Here is an 18,732-nt window from a genome sequence, read left to right on the forward strand (position 1 = left end):
AGGTATCACTTATTAATATCGAAGAAAGGCTACTGTATGCTAATGGTAAACTTTCTATTAGTCATATCAGTGAATAATGAAAAATGTGAATGTATGGGTGCATTTGTTAATCTTTTATGACTTGATTTTCTAAGCTAAAGGTTTAAAATCAGATATCCTGAAATTTAAGTTGTTAAAAATAGAATTTGAATTCTAAATTTAAATACTAGTGTTAAAATCCACTTCACTATAAAATGTTAAAATAGTCAAGTATGTACTTGACTAACATCTAGCTTTCAATGAAGTTAATTTGAGTTCATTGATGGCATGGCATCTCCATGTTTCTAGTACTCTGCAGAGGGCTTTGCACATAGTAGACACTTAAATGTTTCATTTAAGTAAATATTTTAAGCTAAAATATTACTAAGGCCTTCAGAAATTTAGAAATGACTTGCTTCAGAAACAAAATAAAAAGTCCGTGAATCTTGTAGAATATTGTCAAGTGATAACATTAATCCAGACATCTCCAAATACTTTAAATTTTAATTCTTATACTTCTCAAGATTCTCTAACTTAACAGATGATAAATATTAGTATTCCTATTTTATAAGTGAATTTTGATGCCTAAATAGTGCTGTATTAGTTAGTGATTAGAGACAAATACATATAAAATTCACTTTTTGATTCAGTCTCTTGCTTAACCCACGGACTATATAGTCTTTTGCTTTTTATATGTTGAAGTTTTATAGAATAACAAACTTAAACTTTCAGAATCATTTGCAGTCTGAACCAGTAAAAGCTGGGAAATTAAGAGTTAATGTATATTTTACTTCTGTAAAATACTATATGAAGTTTGCAGAGTTTAACAAGCACTTTGACCTCACAGAAAATCTTTGGGTATTGGCTCGTTTTATTCTAGATTCATTAAATGGAAGACCATGTTGGCTTTTCCTTTGAATTTCCTAGTATTTCTCACTTTGTTAGAATCCTATTATTCACAGTAATAATGAACATTTTGGCTTTCCTCTTTAAATCATTCTACTGACCTTAACTATTTTACCACCACAACCCTTCTGAGAAATAGGTAGGTAAGTATTATCCTGATTTTTTGTTTAAACAAATCATAGATACTAAAAGAGAAGCTCTAAATTTGGCTCAGGTTTTCAAAATAGATTTCATTTAGTTCTTTGTTTATTGAAACAAATTGATGGGGGGAACCATCATTGGGGAGGGAAAAATGGATCGCCAATTGGTCAGTTTCTGCTCCCTAAGAAATACTAATTACTGGTGATAAATTCCTACTGGAAATCCTGGCTTCACTTCTTTTCACAAAATTTTCTGACTCTTTTATACTTGGAATGACTTCACTCTAAATTTGTGTCGTCTTGATGCCCTTCTTGGGTTGTTGGTGGTTAGCAGAACTAGTGAATTTCAAGCCCTGTACACAGTAGTTTTGCATGCTGAATTATAAAATAGTCTGTAGTGTTGTCTGTTGCACTTTGCTCTGCTTCATAATGATTAGTTTTGGAGGAAAAAGTACTGTATATCCAATTGGTGGTGTTTATATTGCTATTTGTAAACTTGTAACGTGATTGAACTGTGATCATGGCATTGTGTTTTTGGAGAGAACATCGGAACAGCACATGATGCTTACTGTTTTGGTTAATTGTTCTGTTTTTGCATGCCTTAAGAAAGTGCAGCTAGATTTGTAGCTTTACAAGTTTGAGCTGGCATAAAAGCATGCAAAAGAGGATATGCTGTTCATTGTATATTATTCAAATTTATCCCCATTTTTGTACTTTTCTCCTTAAACAGAGAAATCATATCCCTTTTTCATGGCAAAAGGCAAATAATAGCATCTTTATAGGAAAAAGGCATCTCTCCTTTAACAATTCTATTTACTAAAAAAGGCTGTCACGTCAACTGCCTGGCTACTAAGAAAATGCAAGAACAACTAAAATTTTGTGGATGCGTGGGTATATTTTTTAATTAAATATGTTTTCAAAAGCAATTTGGAAAAACAAAGCACAAATCTTTTTGCCTCTAGAAAGGGAAAAAATTGCATTTTCATTTTTAGTTTTTAAGCTCAGTTCTTTTCTTTTTTTAAAAATAGTTTTTTGCTTTGTTTTACAAATTAAAGCTGCATTATGTTTGGGCTATAAGAGGAAAGCATACAATTAGGAGTTTTCTGACCAAACTTTTGCAAAGGATTGTTGGAGGGGTAAAAGGGTAGTCAGAATTGTGGCTGATTCAACATACAGAAAATGCCTTTGTACAATAAAATTAGGTAATTTGTACAAAAATATTTAGACCCTATTTACATGAATTGGTATATCAAAGATTTAGACAGAAAACAAAAACGTTTTAACTTTTAAGTCAAGCAAATGGCTCACATCATGCTTTATTAGCCTAATATAAACCATCTAAAGGCCTTGAAAACCTACATTTTTATGTGAATTCTGATTGTTCTGAGTGTTCCAGAGTTTCCAGAGAGTTTTGAACAAAAGCAATAATCAGGTTAAAAATAGTTTTTTCACTTGGGTTTAAGTCTTGGGAGGTCTTATGGAAGGGTTGTAGGGCTTTTTAGTGAAAAGAAGTTGTCTTCTGTGACATAACATGGTGCAGCTTTAATAAACCAGCCTAACTTTAACAAGTTCAGACTTCATTTCATGCTTCCCAGCCTCTTGTTTAATATTTTCTGTTACCTGATTACTTTTAAAGCTAACCAAGAAGCTTTTGGAATACTGTATTTAATCTCTGTCCTACAGCACAAACAGCGCTGCCCAGTGCTGGAGGACCAGTTGGTGGATTTGGTAGTTTATGCCATGGAACGTTCAGAGACTGAGGAGAAATTTGATGATGGGGGAACAAGTCAACTTCTGTGGCAGCACCTCTCAAGCCAGCTCATATTTTTTGTACTTTTCCAGTTTGCAAGTTTTCCACATATGGTCTTATCTCTTCATCAAAAGGTATGTATTAGTCTTTTTAATTGAGGACTATTAATTTATGAGGTTTTTTTTTGTTTGTTTTTTAATCAGGTTGTAGTTTCAAAGAACATAATTTAATGATATAGTTTTAGTGTTGACAGATAGAAATCCTGAAACTAAGTTTCAGCTCTATCATGATCTTTGACAGACCATTTTATCTTTTTTATTATCTAATAAGGTAGGTTAAGATTATATCTCTGAAATGATAGTAAGTTGAGTAATAAAGCAAACTGTCATTGCTATACCTACACATTTTATTATAAGGTGTATGTATTCTAAGCAAAGATAACTGTTAGAGTAGATTTTTTTTAAAGTTCCATTACCAGAAAGTTAGCTGCCAAGAGACAACCACCATGTTTATTTTAGCCATTACACAAAAGCCAGTCATCTAAGATATGGAAATGGTAATCTGTGTCTTAGGCTTGAAAATCATCAAACCAGTTTAAATGATGGACCTTTGAAGAATTGAAATACTTTGCAAATACTAAAGTTAGAACACGAATTTTCTCAGAATAGAAATTATATTGCACAGATTCTGCAGTCAAAATTCTTCTGTTTTATAATGAAAGCTCCCATCAGTGTTGGTTAACTAAAAATTAATCTATGTTTCCAAACATCTTTTACAGTTAGCAGGGCGAGGTCTTATTAAAGGCAGAGACCATTTAATGTGGGTACTGCTACAATTCATTTCTGGAAGTATTCAGAAAAATGCATTAGCTGATTTTCTCCCTGTTATGAAGCTCTTTGATCTTCTTTATCCAGAAAAAGAGGTAAGTTTGATTATTAAGTGGAAAGCAACATAATTGAATTTATATTAAAGGTTTAGGTAGTATATTAAAGAGAGGTAATGGAAAGAACACACGCTGGAAGTCAAAAAAACCCTGGGTTCTAGCTAATTATTATTAGCTATGTAATTCTGGACTTGAAGTTTTCTTATCTATGAAATGAATTGATGAACTACTTGATTTTCAAAGTCCTTTTACAGGTGAGAAAACTAAAATATAAAAGAGTTGTAATTTGCCCGGGGTCATTATGTAACTGGTAGATAGAGGAAGTAGTAGAATCTAAGACTTAAAACATTTGATACAGAGTTTATTATCAAATTCTCATGTTTCCTTAAAAAAAAAATATATATATATATTATTGATGCTTTTTTGGTTGTTTTAGCCATTTGTTATTTCCATACATATCAAAAAAGCAAGTATTATTAAGTACTCTGTGTTTTTATGTTAGGCATGCAGAGACAAAAATATAGCAACCCTGCTCTCAAAGACTATATTTTGAAGGGGAGGCATGAAGTATCATGAACAAGTATCAGTAACTACAACTAATTGGGTTGAGGGGCCTGGCACTAATGACTGGAAGAAATCAGGAAAGGTCTCAAAGTAAGAAAATATCACAAAAGAAGTTGGGTGAGATATCTTAAAGGAAAATAAAGAGGTAAAAAGGAGAATGCCTTCCAGACATGGGAGACAACCTACTTAAAGACATAGAGATAGGAAATGGAATATCATTTATGAGGAGCAGCAAGTAGAACAGCTTGATTGAACTAAAGCATGCACAAAAGACCATAATGTATAATTGTGCCTGGAAAAATAGGCAGAAGCCAGAATATAAAAAGCTGTAAAAGCTAAACAGAGAAGAGTTAACTGAATTGCCAGAAGAAACACAGCTAGTAAGTAACTGAGGCAGGATCTGAATTATCTCAAAAGTCCATTATTCTATCCTTTCTTCCACTTCACTGTTGCTATAGGAAATCATGAAGTTTATTGAATAGGAGAGTAATATTTAGGAATATTATGTTGGCAACTTTCGTGGAGAGGGAGTTGAAACTAATTAAGTGACTATTGGAGTCATCCTGTCTAAAGGTAATTAGGGCCTTGAACTAGGGTGGTACCTTGTGAAGTAAAGAGGATCTCTATGAGAGATATTATGGGGTTAGAAACAACATGATTTGGCAACTGATGAATAATGTGGAGTAAGAAAAAATGAGAAGTTAGAAAGAAGGATAGGTTGGATAGAGGTGGGATAAAAGATGATTCTATTTTAGATATGTCCAGATACTTATGGAACATATAATTAGAAATGCTCAGTAGGTATTTAGTGATGTTGGTTAGAACTCAGGAGACCTAGAGTTAGGTGTACATTTGGAAATCACCTTTGTAGAAATGACAGTGGAACCATAAAAATTGATAAAGTCACTAAGAGTATATATAAAGAAGAGAAGGCTGTGAACAAACGACACTCAGGGGGACAGATTATAAATAATAAATCAGCAGTGCTCAGACTGCATAATTTAGATAGTTAGAAAAACCCAGAGAGGAGAGAGTATACAAGAAGGTAGAGTGTGGTCATCAGTGTAACATGTTGGTCACTTCACTTTGCATCCATTCAAGCACGTCTTCCTATTTTTGTCTGGATTCTAAAAATTTTCTTTTGGCATGATAGGACAAGCTGGAAACAAAGTGTATACACATTGGCTGAGGAATGGTTAAACACATAATGATATTCTACTATCATTCTATTAAAGTATTCTATTATGTATTTAGTAATTGATTGGGTACACACTTTGTTTCTAGTTTTCCCTATCATTAAAATTGCTGCTGTGAATATTTTTTCATATATATGAAGAGGAGCTATTTCATTGTCTTTATACTCCCAGATTAGCACATGCTATATATAGTTGTGTGTAATCTATATATAATAGAAGCTTAGTAAATGCTCCTTGTTAAGTGAATTTAGTATTTGTGAATTATAAGGGAAAACCCAAAAATGGGTTCCATCTGTGACTTAATATGTGTTATTTAAGCTCTCTCAATTTCCTTATATGAAAAAATAAGAGAATTGGATTAAAATATTTGAATTCTAGAGATCGATGATTTTCATTTATAAGAATACCTAAAACATTGCTTCTTTTTTGTGTGTGATAATATACAAATATGCTCTTTCTCAGTGTATTCCTGTGCCAAATATTAACAAACCCCAATCAACCCATGCTTTTGCAATGACATGTATTTGGATACATCTAAACAGGAAGGCTCAAAATGACAACTCCAAACTACAGATTCCTATACCTCACTCCCTAAAACTTCACCATGAGTAAGTCAATAGCTTCATGTTGTTGTTTTTTAAATTATATAGAAATAAGTGGATTTGGGAGTTACTGTTGAAACTAATTCTATTTATGTAATAATATGTGTATTATAGCTATGGTTGAAAGACTAGTTAGCGTCTACAGCAGAGATCTAACAGCTTTATTAGAATGCCAATAATGCTTTCTAAATTAATAATTTATAGCCTCAATAAAGTGATTGGTATTCACAAATAATGATAATATTTCATAATTCCATAAATATTGCCTTTTAAAAATCAAGCCTTAGGTAGCACTTATGATAATGTCTTGGTTAAAGTATAAAGTGTTTTATTTAAGATTACAAGTAATAAGTTACCCCATAATTCATTAATTTGCAAATTATTGTGTTCTAATATTAGTCTTTACACACTATGTACTAATTTCTTGATTCATTTAGCATTTTTGCTACTCTTACTTATAATGTGCATTTTTTAAAAAACCGTAAATATGCAGTTCTTCATATGTTCAGAAATAGCATTATATTAAATATTATTTCAAAGTCAAATTCCCACTGTTCCAATTTTTTGAGAGTCTTGAGGAATTGTCTAATAATCTATAAACATTCTGTTTAGAATCTACCTAGAATCCTTATATGTGTGTATGTGTGTTGGTGTTTTGTATTTTGGGACAGGAAAACATGGCACCTTCAGGATCTAAGCTTTTATCTCTTTGAACAAAGAGTAAAAATGAAAAATTGAAAATGAAAAAACAAAATGTATTACAACTATATTTTGTGGGATATTACATCTATTTTCCTATTTAACTTAATATTATTTACTTAATTTAATTTTCATATGTTTTTCATTTTCATATTTTTAACATAATATTTATAGGTTCTTGCAACAAAGTCTTCGAAATAAAAATTTACAGATGAATGACTATAAGATTGCTTTGTTGTGTAATGCATACTCTACAAATTCAGAATGTTTCACATTACCTATGGGAGTACTAGTAGAAACTATTTATGGCAATGGAAATATGAGAATCTCTCTTCCTGGAATTAATTGCATGGCATCAGGATCTATCACCCCCTTACCAATGAATCTATTGGATTCCCTTACAGTGCATGCTAAAATGAGGTATGTTTTTTCATTTACTTTGGGTCTTATGTTATTTTCAGTTGATATCAACAGTTTACTAATTTTTTTAAGTTTTTGTCTTTGTGTCTTGTATGTGCATATGCTTTATCTGTCTATCAAACACACACACACACACACACAGAGCTTCATTTTACTTTTTAGGTTTTTTTTCACATGCCCTGCACTCCAAAATACTACAAGCCAATCAATCCCTCATCTCATCCTGCTCTATGTTGATCCCAACATGGAGTTACATATACTATCTTCCATGCCTAGAATAGATCCCTTCCACATCTTTACCTGTTGAAATCCTTCAAATCTCAACTAAGATGTCAACTTTTTCATTGCATGTTGCTATCTTGATTCTACACACACACACACACACACACACACACACACACACACACACACACACACTTCTCTCATTAACCTCCTTTAGGCATTTATCAGAGTCTAGCATATTTATGTACATGTCTTAAATCCTTAACTCTGCCTCTAATTTGTAAGCTTTTTAAAGACAGGAATTTTATTTCTTCTTTGTATCAGCAATTAGCATTATACTTTGATTGGAACAGGCATTTAATGTACAATATAGAATTAAATTCTTAGAGGATATAAGCAGTGTCTTCATGGGATTCACAAAAGAAAACTGCTGAATTTAGTATTTCAATAAGTTTGTTAAAGCACAATTTCTGACATGATAAGCACTTAGTAAATGGTTAAGATTGAAAACTATTTAGTATCAAGTTTGCTGACTTGAATACCATTAAATAAAAAGTAATTGATTCAGATGTTTGAAAGTGGAATAGCAGTGACATAATGGAAGGATTGTCACGTGTGTTGGAGGCAAAAGATATAATACCTCTGCAATTTATTAGTCAAATGATTATGTGCAAATTTTTTAATCCCTTTGAACCTCTTTTTTTTTTTTAACCTGAAAAATGAGAGTAATAACATGAATTTATTATGAGAAAAGTGCTTTGCAATTTTATTAAAATTTGCATTTATAAATCGAGCTATCATTGTCAAGTCATATCTAATTTGAACTTCCCTTTTTCCCTCTCTTTCTTTTACTACAGCTTAATTCACAGCATCGCTACCAGGGTAATAAAATTAGCACATGCAAAATCCAGTGTGGCATTGGCCCCAGCTCTAGTAGAAACCTACAGTCGTTTACTGGTTTATATGGAAATAGAATCCCTTGGGCATTAAAGGATTTATTAGTAAGAGCAAATTTTCTTTTCTTTTTTAGCATTTTATTCTTTTTTTAAAAAAAAAACTTTGAGTTTATCCTTTCCCTAAGGTAGTAAGCAATTTGACATAGGTCTATTTTACATATACATGTCATGTTGTAAAAGACAGAAACCTCTTGTTCTCTTCCCCCTAAAAAAAAAAAACCACCACAAAAAAAGTAAAGAAAATAAAAATAGTATGCTTCAATCTTCATTTAGACACCATCACTTCTTTCTCTGAAGGTGGATAGCATTTTTCATCATGAGTCTTTTGGAATTCTTTTGGATCATTGTATTGCAGAGAATATCTTAAGTCATTCACTATCAATCATTGTATAGCATTGTTAGTGTGTATAGTGTTCTGGTTCTGCTTACTTCACTTTGCAACAGTTTATGAAAGTCTTTTCCAAGTTTTTCTGAAATAATTCTACTCAGACTTTTCTTACACCACAACAGTATTCCAGTACAATTTGTTCAAATTGATAGACATCTGCTCAGTTTCCAGAAAAGTGCTGCTATAAACATTTTTGTATATGTGGGTTTTTTTCCCCTCTTTTATGATCTCTTTTGTAAACAAACCCAGTAATGGCACTACTGGAGCAGAGGGTATGCCTAATTTTATAGTCCTTTCAGCATATTCCATTTTACTCTCCAGAATGATTGAGTCAGTTCACAATTCCATCAACAGAGTATTAATGTCACAGTTTTCCCACATTCCTTACAATATTTATCATTTTCCTTTTCTTTCATGTTAGTCAATTTGATAGATGAAAGATGATAACCTCAGTTGTTTTGATTTGCATTTCTGTAATCAATAGTAATTTTAAATATTTTTTTCATATGGCCATAGATAACTTTGATTTCTTCATCTGAAAACTTCCTGTTTTTATCCTCACACCATTTATCAATTGGGGAATCACTAATATTCACATAAATTTGTTCAGTTCTACATATGTTTATAAGAAATGAGGCCTTTATCAGGGACACTTATTATAAAAATTGTTTCCCAGATTTTTGATTTCAATCTTGGTTGTATTGATTTTGTTTGTGCAAAAACTTTAATGTAATCAGAATTATTCATTTTATATTTTGTAATATTCTCTATTTCTTTGATCCTATTATCTTCCCATATTGTATTTGATAAGTAAATTATTTTACTTCCCTAATTTGCATGTTATCATTCTTTGTCTGTACTATGTACCCATTTTGATTTTATCTTGGTATGTGGTTTGATAAATTTGTCTATACCTTGTTTTTTGCCAAACTGCTTTATATTTTTCCTAAACAATTTTCATCATATAAAGAGTTCTTCTCCAAAGAGCTTGGGTCTTTGGGTTTGCTAAACACTAGATTATTATAACCATTTACTACTGTATATGATGGACCTAATCTATTGTACAGATCCATCTGAATCTTAGCTAGTACCAGATTATTTTGATGATTATTACTTTATAATAGTTTGAGATCTTAGTATGGTTAGGCCACCTTCCTTTTCATTTATTTTCTTTAATTCCCTTTATGTTCCTGACCGTTTGTTCTTCCAGATATATTTTGTTGTTATTATTATTATTATTTTTAATCTTTTGGCTTGGCCCACCTGTGAGCAGTTAATATTTTTCCAGTTGTTTAAATCTGTCTTTATATGTGTGAAAAGTGTTTTGTCATTATGTTCATATAGTTTCTGGGTTTATCTTGGCAGATGTTCTCCCAAATATTTTATATTGTTTATTGTTATTTTAAATGGAATTTCTCTTTCTAACTCTTAATACTGAGCTTTGTTGATCATATAAAGAAATTCTCATGGTTTATATGGATTTATTTTATCTTATGTAACTTTGCTGAAATTAATTATTTCAATTAGTTTTTAATTGATTTTCTAAGTAGACCCTCATATTATCTGCAAAGAGTGATAGTTTTGTTTCCTTATTGCCTATTCTAATATTTTCAATTTCTTTTTCTTATTGCTATAGCTATAGATTTCTAGTTTAATATTGAGTAATAATTATGATATTGGATATACTAGATTCATTAGTCTCATTGGGAAGTCTTCTAGCTTATCCCCATTTCAACCAATGCTTGCTAATGATTTTTTACATTTTAAGAAAAACTTCATTTATTCCCATGTTCTTGAGCATTGTTTTTGTTTTTGTTTTTGTTTTTTACTAGTAATGGACTTTGTATTTTATCAAGAGCTTTTTATGCATCTATCTTTTTCAAAAGTGTTTGTTTTCCAAATACTAGTTTTTCACATTAAATTTTGTAAAACTTTGTGTTCTAAATTTCTTTTCCTCCCTTAACTTCCCCCCTACAAAACAGTATGCAATTTGATATAGGTTAAATAGGTGCAATTCTTTTAAACGTATTTCCATATTTGTCATGTTGTACAAGAAAAGTCAGATCAAAAGAGGAAAAAAACATAAAAAAGGGAAAAAAAAAAAAACAAGCAAACAACCAACCACCACAAAAAAAGGTGAAGATACTATATTGTGATCCACATTCAGTACCAATACTCTCCCTCACAAGTCTGTTGGAATTGACCTGAATCACCTCATTGTTGAAAAGAGCCACGTCCATCATAGTTGGACACAATCTTATTGTTAATATGTATAATGTTCTCTTGGTTCTGCTCATTTCACTCAGCATCAATTCATGAGTCTTTCCAGGCTTTTCTGGAATCAGTCTGTTCATCATTTCCTATAGAACAATAATATTCTATTACATTCCTATACCATAACTTATTCAGCCATTTCCCAACTGAAAGCATCAAGTTCCTTGCTACTACAAAGTTTCTGCATCTGTTAAGATAAAATTTTCTTAGCTGAGAAAATTATATATATATCTGAGCAAAATAATAAAGTTAAGTAAATAAATAACAGTTAATTCCCAGTGAGGTCCTATTCTCCCCTCAGATCTTTCCTAGGTCCTTTCTATTCCTTCTTTGTCCCTATCACTTCCTCAGTAGGAATGTATTCTTTTGAAAACTCCTATGAAGCCAGGAGCATTGTTGTTTTTCATCTCTATTCTAAGTGTGCCATATTGTCCTAATAAATCTTTATTGAATTTCTGTAATAGTAAAAGCTATCATTTAGATATGCCTTATTGTTTGCAAAAATACTTTATGTATTCCTTTTTGAAGAATTTAATTTGCTCCTTTCAACAGTCCTGTAAGTTAGATACTCATATCTTCATTTTACAAATGAGGAAACTGAATTGAGAGCAGTTAATTGATTTGCCCCGAATTAATGAATATTTCTGATAAAATTAAAACTTAGGAATTCCTGATTTTGAGTCCAGCTATATACATATACTATGCCACCTATGTGAAATATTAGTCCTCTCAATTATCTCTACTAATCTGATTACTGTGTTTACCTAAAAAATTGTATATCTTCATTTTTAAAAAATATTCCAAGTAAGTTGCCAGACTGATCTTCCTCCTAATTGAGATGAGTAAGATTTCCTGATATGAACTTGTAACCAAAGAGAATTATATAGCAATGTAGGAAAACAAAATCACAAATAAAATTTCTTTTTGGGAAGAGGTTTGTATAATTTTACTTTCCTCTAAATATCTTTATTATTATATCCTTTCACAAGGTCAGCTCTTGCCTACTGTTTTCAAATCTCATGCTTGGGGAATCTTACACACACTCCTGGAGATGTTCAGCTACCGTATGCACCACATCCAGCCTCATTACCGAGTTCAACTACTGAGTCATCTTCATTCTTTAGCTGCTGTTTCCCAAACCAATCAAAACCAACTCCATCTCTGGTGAGCCATTGAAGAAGCCATTGTCTTTTATTCTTTTGGGCTAGTTAGAGCTTTTGGTTCCATTGTAAAGTCCTTAGCCTACATCAGTATATATATTTTTCTGTTCCTTTGCATTAGCATAAATTTCTTCTCTACTCTGAATATTTGTCTTTTGATTTAAAAATACCAAATGGGGCAAGTGTAAATTTTTTTCCCCCCTGAGGCTGGGGTTAAGTGACTTGCCACGGGTCACACAGCTAGGAAGTGTTAAGTGTCTGGGATCAGATTTGAACTCGGGTCCTCCTGAATTCAAGGCTCTATCCACCACGCCACCTAGCTGCCCCCAAGTGTAAATTTTTTAATAGAGAAGTTGCTTTTCTTTCAATTAAATATTTTACTTCTGAACTGATAGTGAAAGCTTTACAATCCTAGTTTTCTATCTCAGGCACTATAGGCTGATAGAAGCAAAAATGTTTTTTGCTTCAAGTAAGTTATTTTATCCTAAAAACACATATAGGGAAAGTGTGTTTGCCACTTTTAAAACAATGTATCCAAATGAAAAGAACTTTGTACTTTCTGTGTCCTATAGACTTAGTAGCTTTGACTGAAGTCAGCAAAATCAGGAAGCATGCATCATGAATTTTGTTTTAATAGTATTTTTTTTTTCCAATTGCAAGTAAGGATGGTTTTCAGCTTTCATTTTTGTAAGATTTTAAGTTCCAATTTTTTTTTCTTTTTCCTTTCCTTGCCTTTCCTCTCCACATGATAGCAATCAAGCAATCTGATATAGGGTTATATGTATACATTCATTTTTAACATATTTCCATGTGAGTCATTTTGGGAAAGAAAAATCAGAACAAAAGGGGAGAAAACCACAAGAAAGGAAGAAAACAAAAAGAAAGAAAGGCAAAAATAGTATGCTTCAATCTGCATTCAGTCTCCATAGCTCTCTCTCTGGATGTGGATGACATTTTCTATCCAAACTTTATTGGAATTGGCTTGGATTGGTGATTTGCTGAGAAGAGTCTATCATAGTTGATTATTACACAAAGTTAATTTTTAAAGAACTTTCGAATTTAATTTTTTTGGTATATCTTATAAAACTGGAATTGTAGATAAAGTTTTTCCAAAATGTCATATAATCTGGACAACTTTTTTTCCCCTTTCAGTGTTGAGAGCACTGCTCTGAGACTTATAACAGCACTTGGCAGTTCTGAAGTGCAACCACAGTTTACTCGTTTCCTTAGTGATCCCAAAACCGTGCTTTCAGCTGAATCTGAAGAATTAAACCGGGCCTTAATTTTGACCTTAGCCAGAGCAACTCATGTGACAGGTAATAATGAATTTTTCAAGGAAAAAAAAAAAGTACTTTAAATATTATTTTGATTATACTACATCCCTCAAAGCATATCTGCAGAAAAATTACCATTCTTATATTTGGAAATCTTACCTACTGACATGTTGTTTTCAGTTTAAAACATCAGGGTGTTCTAACTTTGACGCAATTTGTATTTCAGTTTTAACTGGTTAATAAGTTTTAGGGAAATAATTCATGAAAATCAAACATGGGTAATGAATTTTGTTTAAATTAATTGTACTCATTTGGTAACCATATTCTAGAAAACTGCTCATGTATTTTAGCTATGTGACTTAATAACAAATTTTTTATCCCTTATCTTATAGAAATAGCTTTTGCCCTTAAGCATTAGAAACTTTGAATGAATAAGCATGGTTTTACTCCACTAGAATACTAGTTACCAAATCACTACTACCATCAGCTAAAAGGGAAATTAAAATGAAGCAAATTTTAAATACTTTTTTTTTTTTAATACTGTGAGACTTTTGAAGGAATTATACTTGTGACTGAAATTGGCACTCCTAATTTAAGACTTGAGTTGATATTTTCTTTGAGAAGCCATAGAAATAAAATTAATATATATGAACAAAATAATTCTATCTTACTCCTAAATGTTTTGCTTTTGATGACCTGAAAGATTCTAAAATCATAACAAATTCTCACTTCATTGACTCTTTATATATATATATAATTATTAATATAATATATATAATTATTAATATAATATATATAATTATTAATATTACATATATATATATAATTTTATTTCTGTGCCTCCTTTATATCAAAAGAGTACAAATTCATCTTATTCCAATGTAAGTCTCACAGGAATTACAGAATTGTTTTTGATCTTTTATTTTTAGTGTCATAACCTGATGTTTTTTATTCTTTAGGAATATAATTGTTTGATGATTGAATCTAGCTATTTCTGTTCCTTTTCTTTATTTAGATGATTTCTGTTTCAAATTGTCTGGACTATTATAGTATAGCCTATCATTTGTCTCTTATCTCAAAAACGTTTTTATAAAATTATTAAAATTTTCTCACATGGAGCTGAACTTATCTCTAAACTGTAAACTCTAGAATAACATACTAACTCTTCAATTCGTCATTTAGGACCCTTCATGATCTGTCCAGCAAATGATGTCTTTTCAGACTTAATTCATGTCTCTTTCATGTCTTCTTCAGCAAAATTAGTGAAATGATTTCTGTTCAAAGACTATTCCCTGCATCTGAAATGAACTCTCATCCTTGCCTCTTAAAATTCTTAATTTCTATCAAGATCAAGTAGGGTACCACTTATGATGCAGAACCATTTCTGATCCTTGGAGAAAGGGAGGTTGAATTTTTTTTTTTTTTTTTTTTTTTAATTTACTTATTTGTATCTTTGTTATTCTAAGTCTGCCTTTTTGTGTACCTACTCCCATCAATAGAATATAAACTCATTGAGGGGCAGGGAGGGACTCTTTTATCTTTTTACTCCTGGCATCTTGTACAATTTTTTAAATACTAAATAAATGTTTCTCAAATTTTAGTTGAATTGAATTTTATAAGTGTCTGTCTGTTTAGATTTTTTTACAGGCTCTGATTCAATTCAGGGGACTTGGTGCAAGGATATACTTCAGACGATCATGAGCTTTACACCTCATAATTGGGCTTCTCATACTCTTAGCTGCTTTCCAGCTCCTTTGCAGGTAATTCTGTAATGAATTACTCCTTATGGAAAATATATTTTTATATGTGTTATTTTCAATAATTAATTTATTGAGTATTGAATTAGATTGTTTATTTTATTGAATAAAACTTTTGAATAGTTTGAATATTTTATTGAATAAAGTACCTTGAATTTTTATTTTATTTAGTTCATAAAAGGTAATTATAGTCATTTGTAAGCAATTCTTTTTGATATATTCTGACTCATGACCAAGTTTAGAGATAATGTGTTCATATTTCAGAGATTTTTTTTTTTTTTTTTTTAATCAAAAAATATTATCAGAAAACATTACATAGTGTTTTGGGGACAGAAGACATAGACAGTCTCATTTAAAGAGCCTTAAAATTTAGGCATACCTAGACTAAAGATTGGGAAAATTAATTCTCTAAAAGTTATGTAATTGTTTTTTAATCATTTTGACCATTGGGGAAAAAAATAGAAGTCAGTTTAAAACAAAAGAAACTGAGTTTTAGAGAAAAAAAGACTTTTCCCCTAATTTCATTATGGGAACATATTTTCTCATAGAAATGGAAGGGACTTATAGAGATCATCTAGTTCAATTTCTTGATTATACAGATAATATAATTAGAGATGCTAAAGTTAAACAATTTCTCAGTTATGTGATTGAGAGAAGAATAATGAGTTAGAAACAATTTTTGTGCTGTGGATTGGTGAAGCATATAGAGCCCTTCTCAAAACATTGTTTTTAAATGTATAAAATTTACTGCAAGGGATTACCCAGGAAACCAATCATATTGAAATGCAGTTATCAAAATATATTTTTTATAGTTATAGCTCTCACATTAAGAATTTAGTAAGCCACTGTTTTTCTCATTATACACAATTATACTTACAGTTTTGTCTTTTTTCAGGCATTCTTCAAGCAAAATAATGTACCTCAAGAAAGTCGTTTTAATTTGAAAAAGAATGTGGAGGAAGAATACAGAAAATGGAAGTCTATGACTAATGAAAATGACATCATTACTCACTTCTTCTCTATGCAAAGTCCTCCTCCTCTCTTTCTTTGCCTCCTTTGGAAGATGCTCTTGGAAACAGATCACATTAATCAAATTGGCTATAGGTGAACCATTAGGAATATCTACTATAACTGTATTCCATTTTATGTACAGTTGGGTATTAATAACATTATTTGTTTCTCTATGTTTTGTAGAGTACTGGAGAGAATTGGGGCCAGGGCCTTGGTAGCTCACGTCAGAACGTTTGCAGATTTCCTGGTGTATGAGTTCTCTACATCAGCTGGAGGTCAGCAACTCAACAAATGCATTGAGATCCTCAATGATATGGTATGGAAGTACAACATTGTTACACTGGACCGGTTAATTCTTTGTCTTGTAAGTATAAATTCCTAAGATCTTTTGTTGTTCTTGAAGATACTATGAATTACTCCCTGAATCAGTATAGATTCTGATAGTTAGAATTCAGAAAGCCCAACATTGAGATCCTGCCGCCAGTACTACTCCAGGCAGTAAACTTTTCTGATCCTCAATTTTCTCATGCATACAAAGGGACAATAGCATCTGTCTCACAGATTTTTATGAGGATGAAGTGAAATGATATGTGTCAAAAAAGTTATATATGTTTAAGTTCTATATACATGCTAGCTATTATTATTTACCCCATAATCAAATACTGGTTCTATCCAGATGGCAACTCTTTAGCTTTACCATTCTAAAGAACTAAAAGTTTCACATTAAAAAATTAACTTAAACAATGGTAATTTTATTTTCTTGCCAATCTTTACAGGTTGTGACTGGTGGATGAAAAGGTAGTAGCAGTAAGGAATTATTGTTTATTAGTAATGTATTCACTTTTGTAAAAGTTTCTAGTCACTACCACATCTCGTAATTAGTTCAGTCAAACTACCCCACTTCCCAGAATTCCTGGGAAAATGAAGAAGCAGCATCTGATTAGGGTGGTAGACCCAGAATTTATTTTCCTGACTACCTTGTCAGTGATTCATAAATAATATTTATTGAACTTTAATTTCCCCAAACATTAGTGATCATATTTTGGTGACTGGTTAGTGAACCTTAAATCTTCTAAGGATAGTTATCTTTAATTCATATTTTGTTTGCTGGCCATATTTGAAGAACTAGGTTCAGTATTGAATCATTCTGCTTATTTTCAGTGATTTCTCACATTCCTTTTGTCCTCCCTTTATTAATTTTTTTAACCCACTCTCCTCAGCAACCATTCTAAAATCATTTGCTCCCCTCATCTCCCTTCTCTTCTACAACACTCTCTAAAATAAATATACTTGTACACTACCTTATTGAAAAAATTGAGACATTTCAACTTACTCATCTCCCCTTCTCTACCTATTATGTTTCTCTCTTTTCTTCTCCTTTTTTTTTTTTTTTTTTTTTTTTTTTTTTTTTTGAGGCAATTGGGGTTAAGTGACTTGGCCCAGGGTCACACAGCCAGGAAGTGTTAAGTGTCTAAGGTCAAATTGAACTCATTCCTCCTGACTTCAGGACTGGTGCTCTATCCATTGTTCCACCTAGCTGCCCCTACCTGTTATATTTCTGTACTTTCCTATAGTCTTGTCTCTCCCAAAAGGGGGGGGGCAGTTGATTTCCTTGCCAAGACTAATGACTTAACCTGTAAGCTCAAATCCCACCTTATCCCCATTTTCTCCATGACTTTGCCTCCATTAACCTTTCCTTCTCATATTCTTATCTCCATTTTTTCCCCTGAGTATTAATGCTTTCCCTGTTGTCTAGAAATATGTTCATGTGTACCACATCCTTAAAAAGAACCCTTTACTTGACATTGCCAAACCCTTCGTAGAATCTTTCTATATCTCTCTTCTCTTTTCCTATCTAAATTCCAAAATACAGTAAGACCTTTGTGCTTCCACCTCATCATCTTTTTATTGCTCAACCTCTTGGAAACTAGTTATAATCCCACTATTCAGTGAAAACCAGGTTATTAAAGCTTGTTAAATTAGATGACCTTTTCTCAGTCATCTTTCATCTTTTTGGGTTCTAATATTACTAACCACAACTTTTAAATATTGTCTTCTCTCTCAACTTTGGCGATACTGTTCTGTCCTGGTTCTTCTATATGTCATACTCTTTCTTTGATGGGTTGTTATCCAGTTGCTGCTTTTTAGGTCTGATGTCCACAAAGGTTTTTGTCCTAGGACCTCTTTTCTCTCTACTCTCTTTCCCTTACTGATCTAATTTATCCTTATAGGTTCAATTATTATCTCTGCACAGATGACTTCCATATTTTGTTGATGCAGTTCAAATCCTTCTTTTGATCCTCTTGTCAGTTCTGCTGAATATTTTCTGGGTGATCTGTTAGCATCTTCACTGAATATTTTACCTGGATTGCTTACCTGGAAATAAAGATAGATGGATGAAAAGGAAAGAAAATAAAAGAGTTAGGATTAGGGAAGGAAGGAAATGGAATGGAAGGATAAGATGAATATAATAGCCGTCTCCTTGATCTATTTCTCCTTATCATGTCTAGGA

At 31.7% G+C, this 18,732-nt stretch overlaps 1 protein-coding gene across 1 annotated transcript in view; it reads left to right on the forward strand.

Moving 5' to 3' along the window:
- Positions 1-18,732, forward strand: part of MED23 (mediator complex subunit 23) — a 56,617-nt gene that overhangs the window by 20,688 nt on the left and 17,197 nt on the right. Inside the window, 11 exon segments of the mRNA XM_074309820.1 lie at positions 2,748-2,948; positions 3,593-3,736; positions 5,920-6,065; positions 6,933-7,178; positions 8,258-8,378; positions 8,380-8,401; positions 12,008-12,182; positions 13,331-13,494; positions 15,088-15,212; positions 16,105-16,313; positions 16,404-16,584. Of these exon segments, the coding sequence (XP_074165921.1) occupies positions 2,748-2,948; positions 3,593-3,736; positions 5,920-6,065; positions 6,933-7,178; positions 8,258-8,378; positions 8,380-8,401; positions 12,008-12,182; positions 13,331-13,494; positions 15,088-15,212; positions 16,105-16,313; positions 16,404-16,584 (1,734 nt within the window).

The sequence above is a fragment of the Sminthopsis crassicaudata genome, chromosome 4, assembly GCF_048593235.1.
Source record: "Sminthopsis crassicaudata isolate SCR6 chromosome 4, ASM4859323v1, whole genome shotgun sequence".
NCBI lineage: Eukaryota > Metazoa > Chordata > Mammalia > Dasyuromorphia > Dasyuridae > Sminthopsis > Sminthopsis crassicaudata.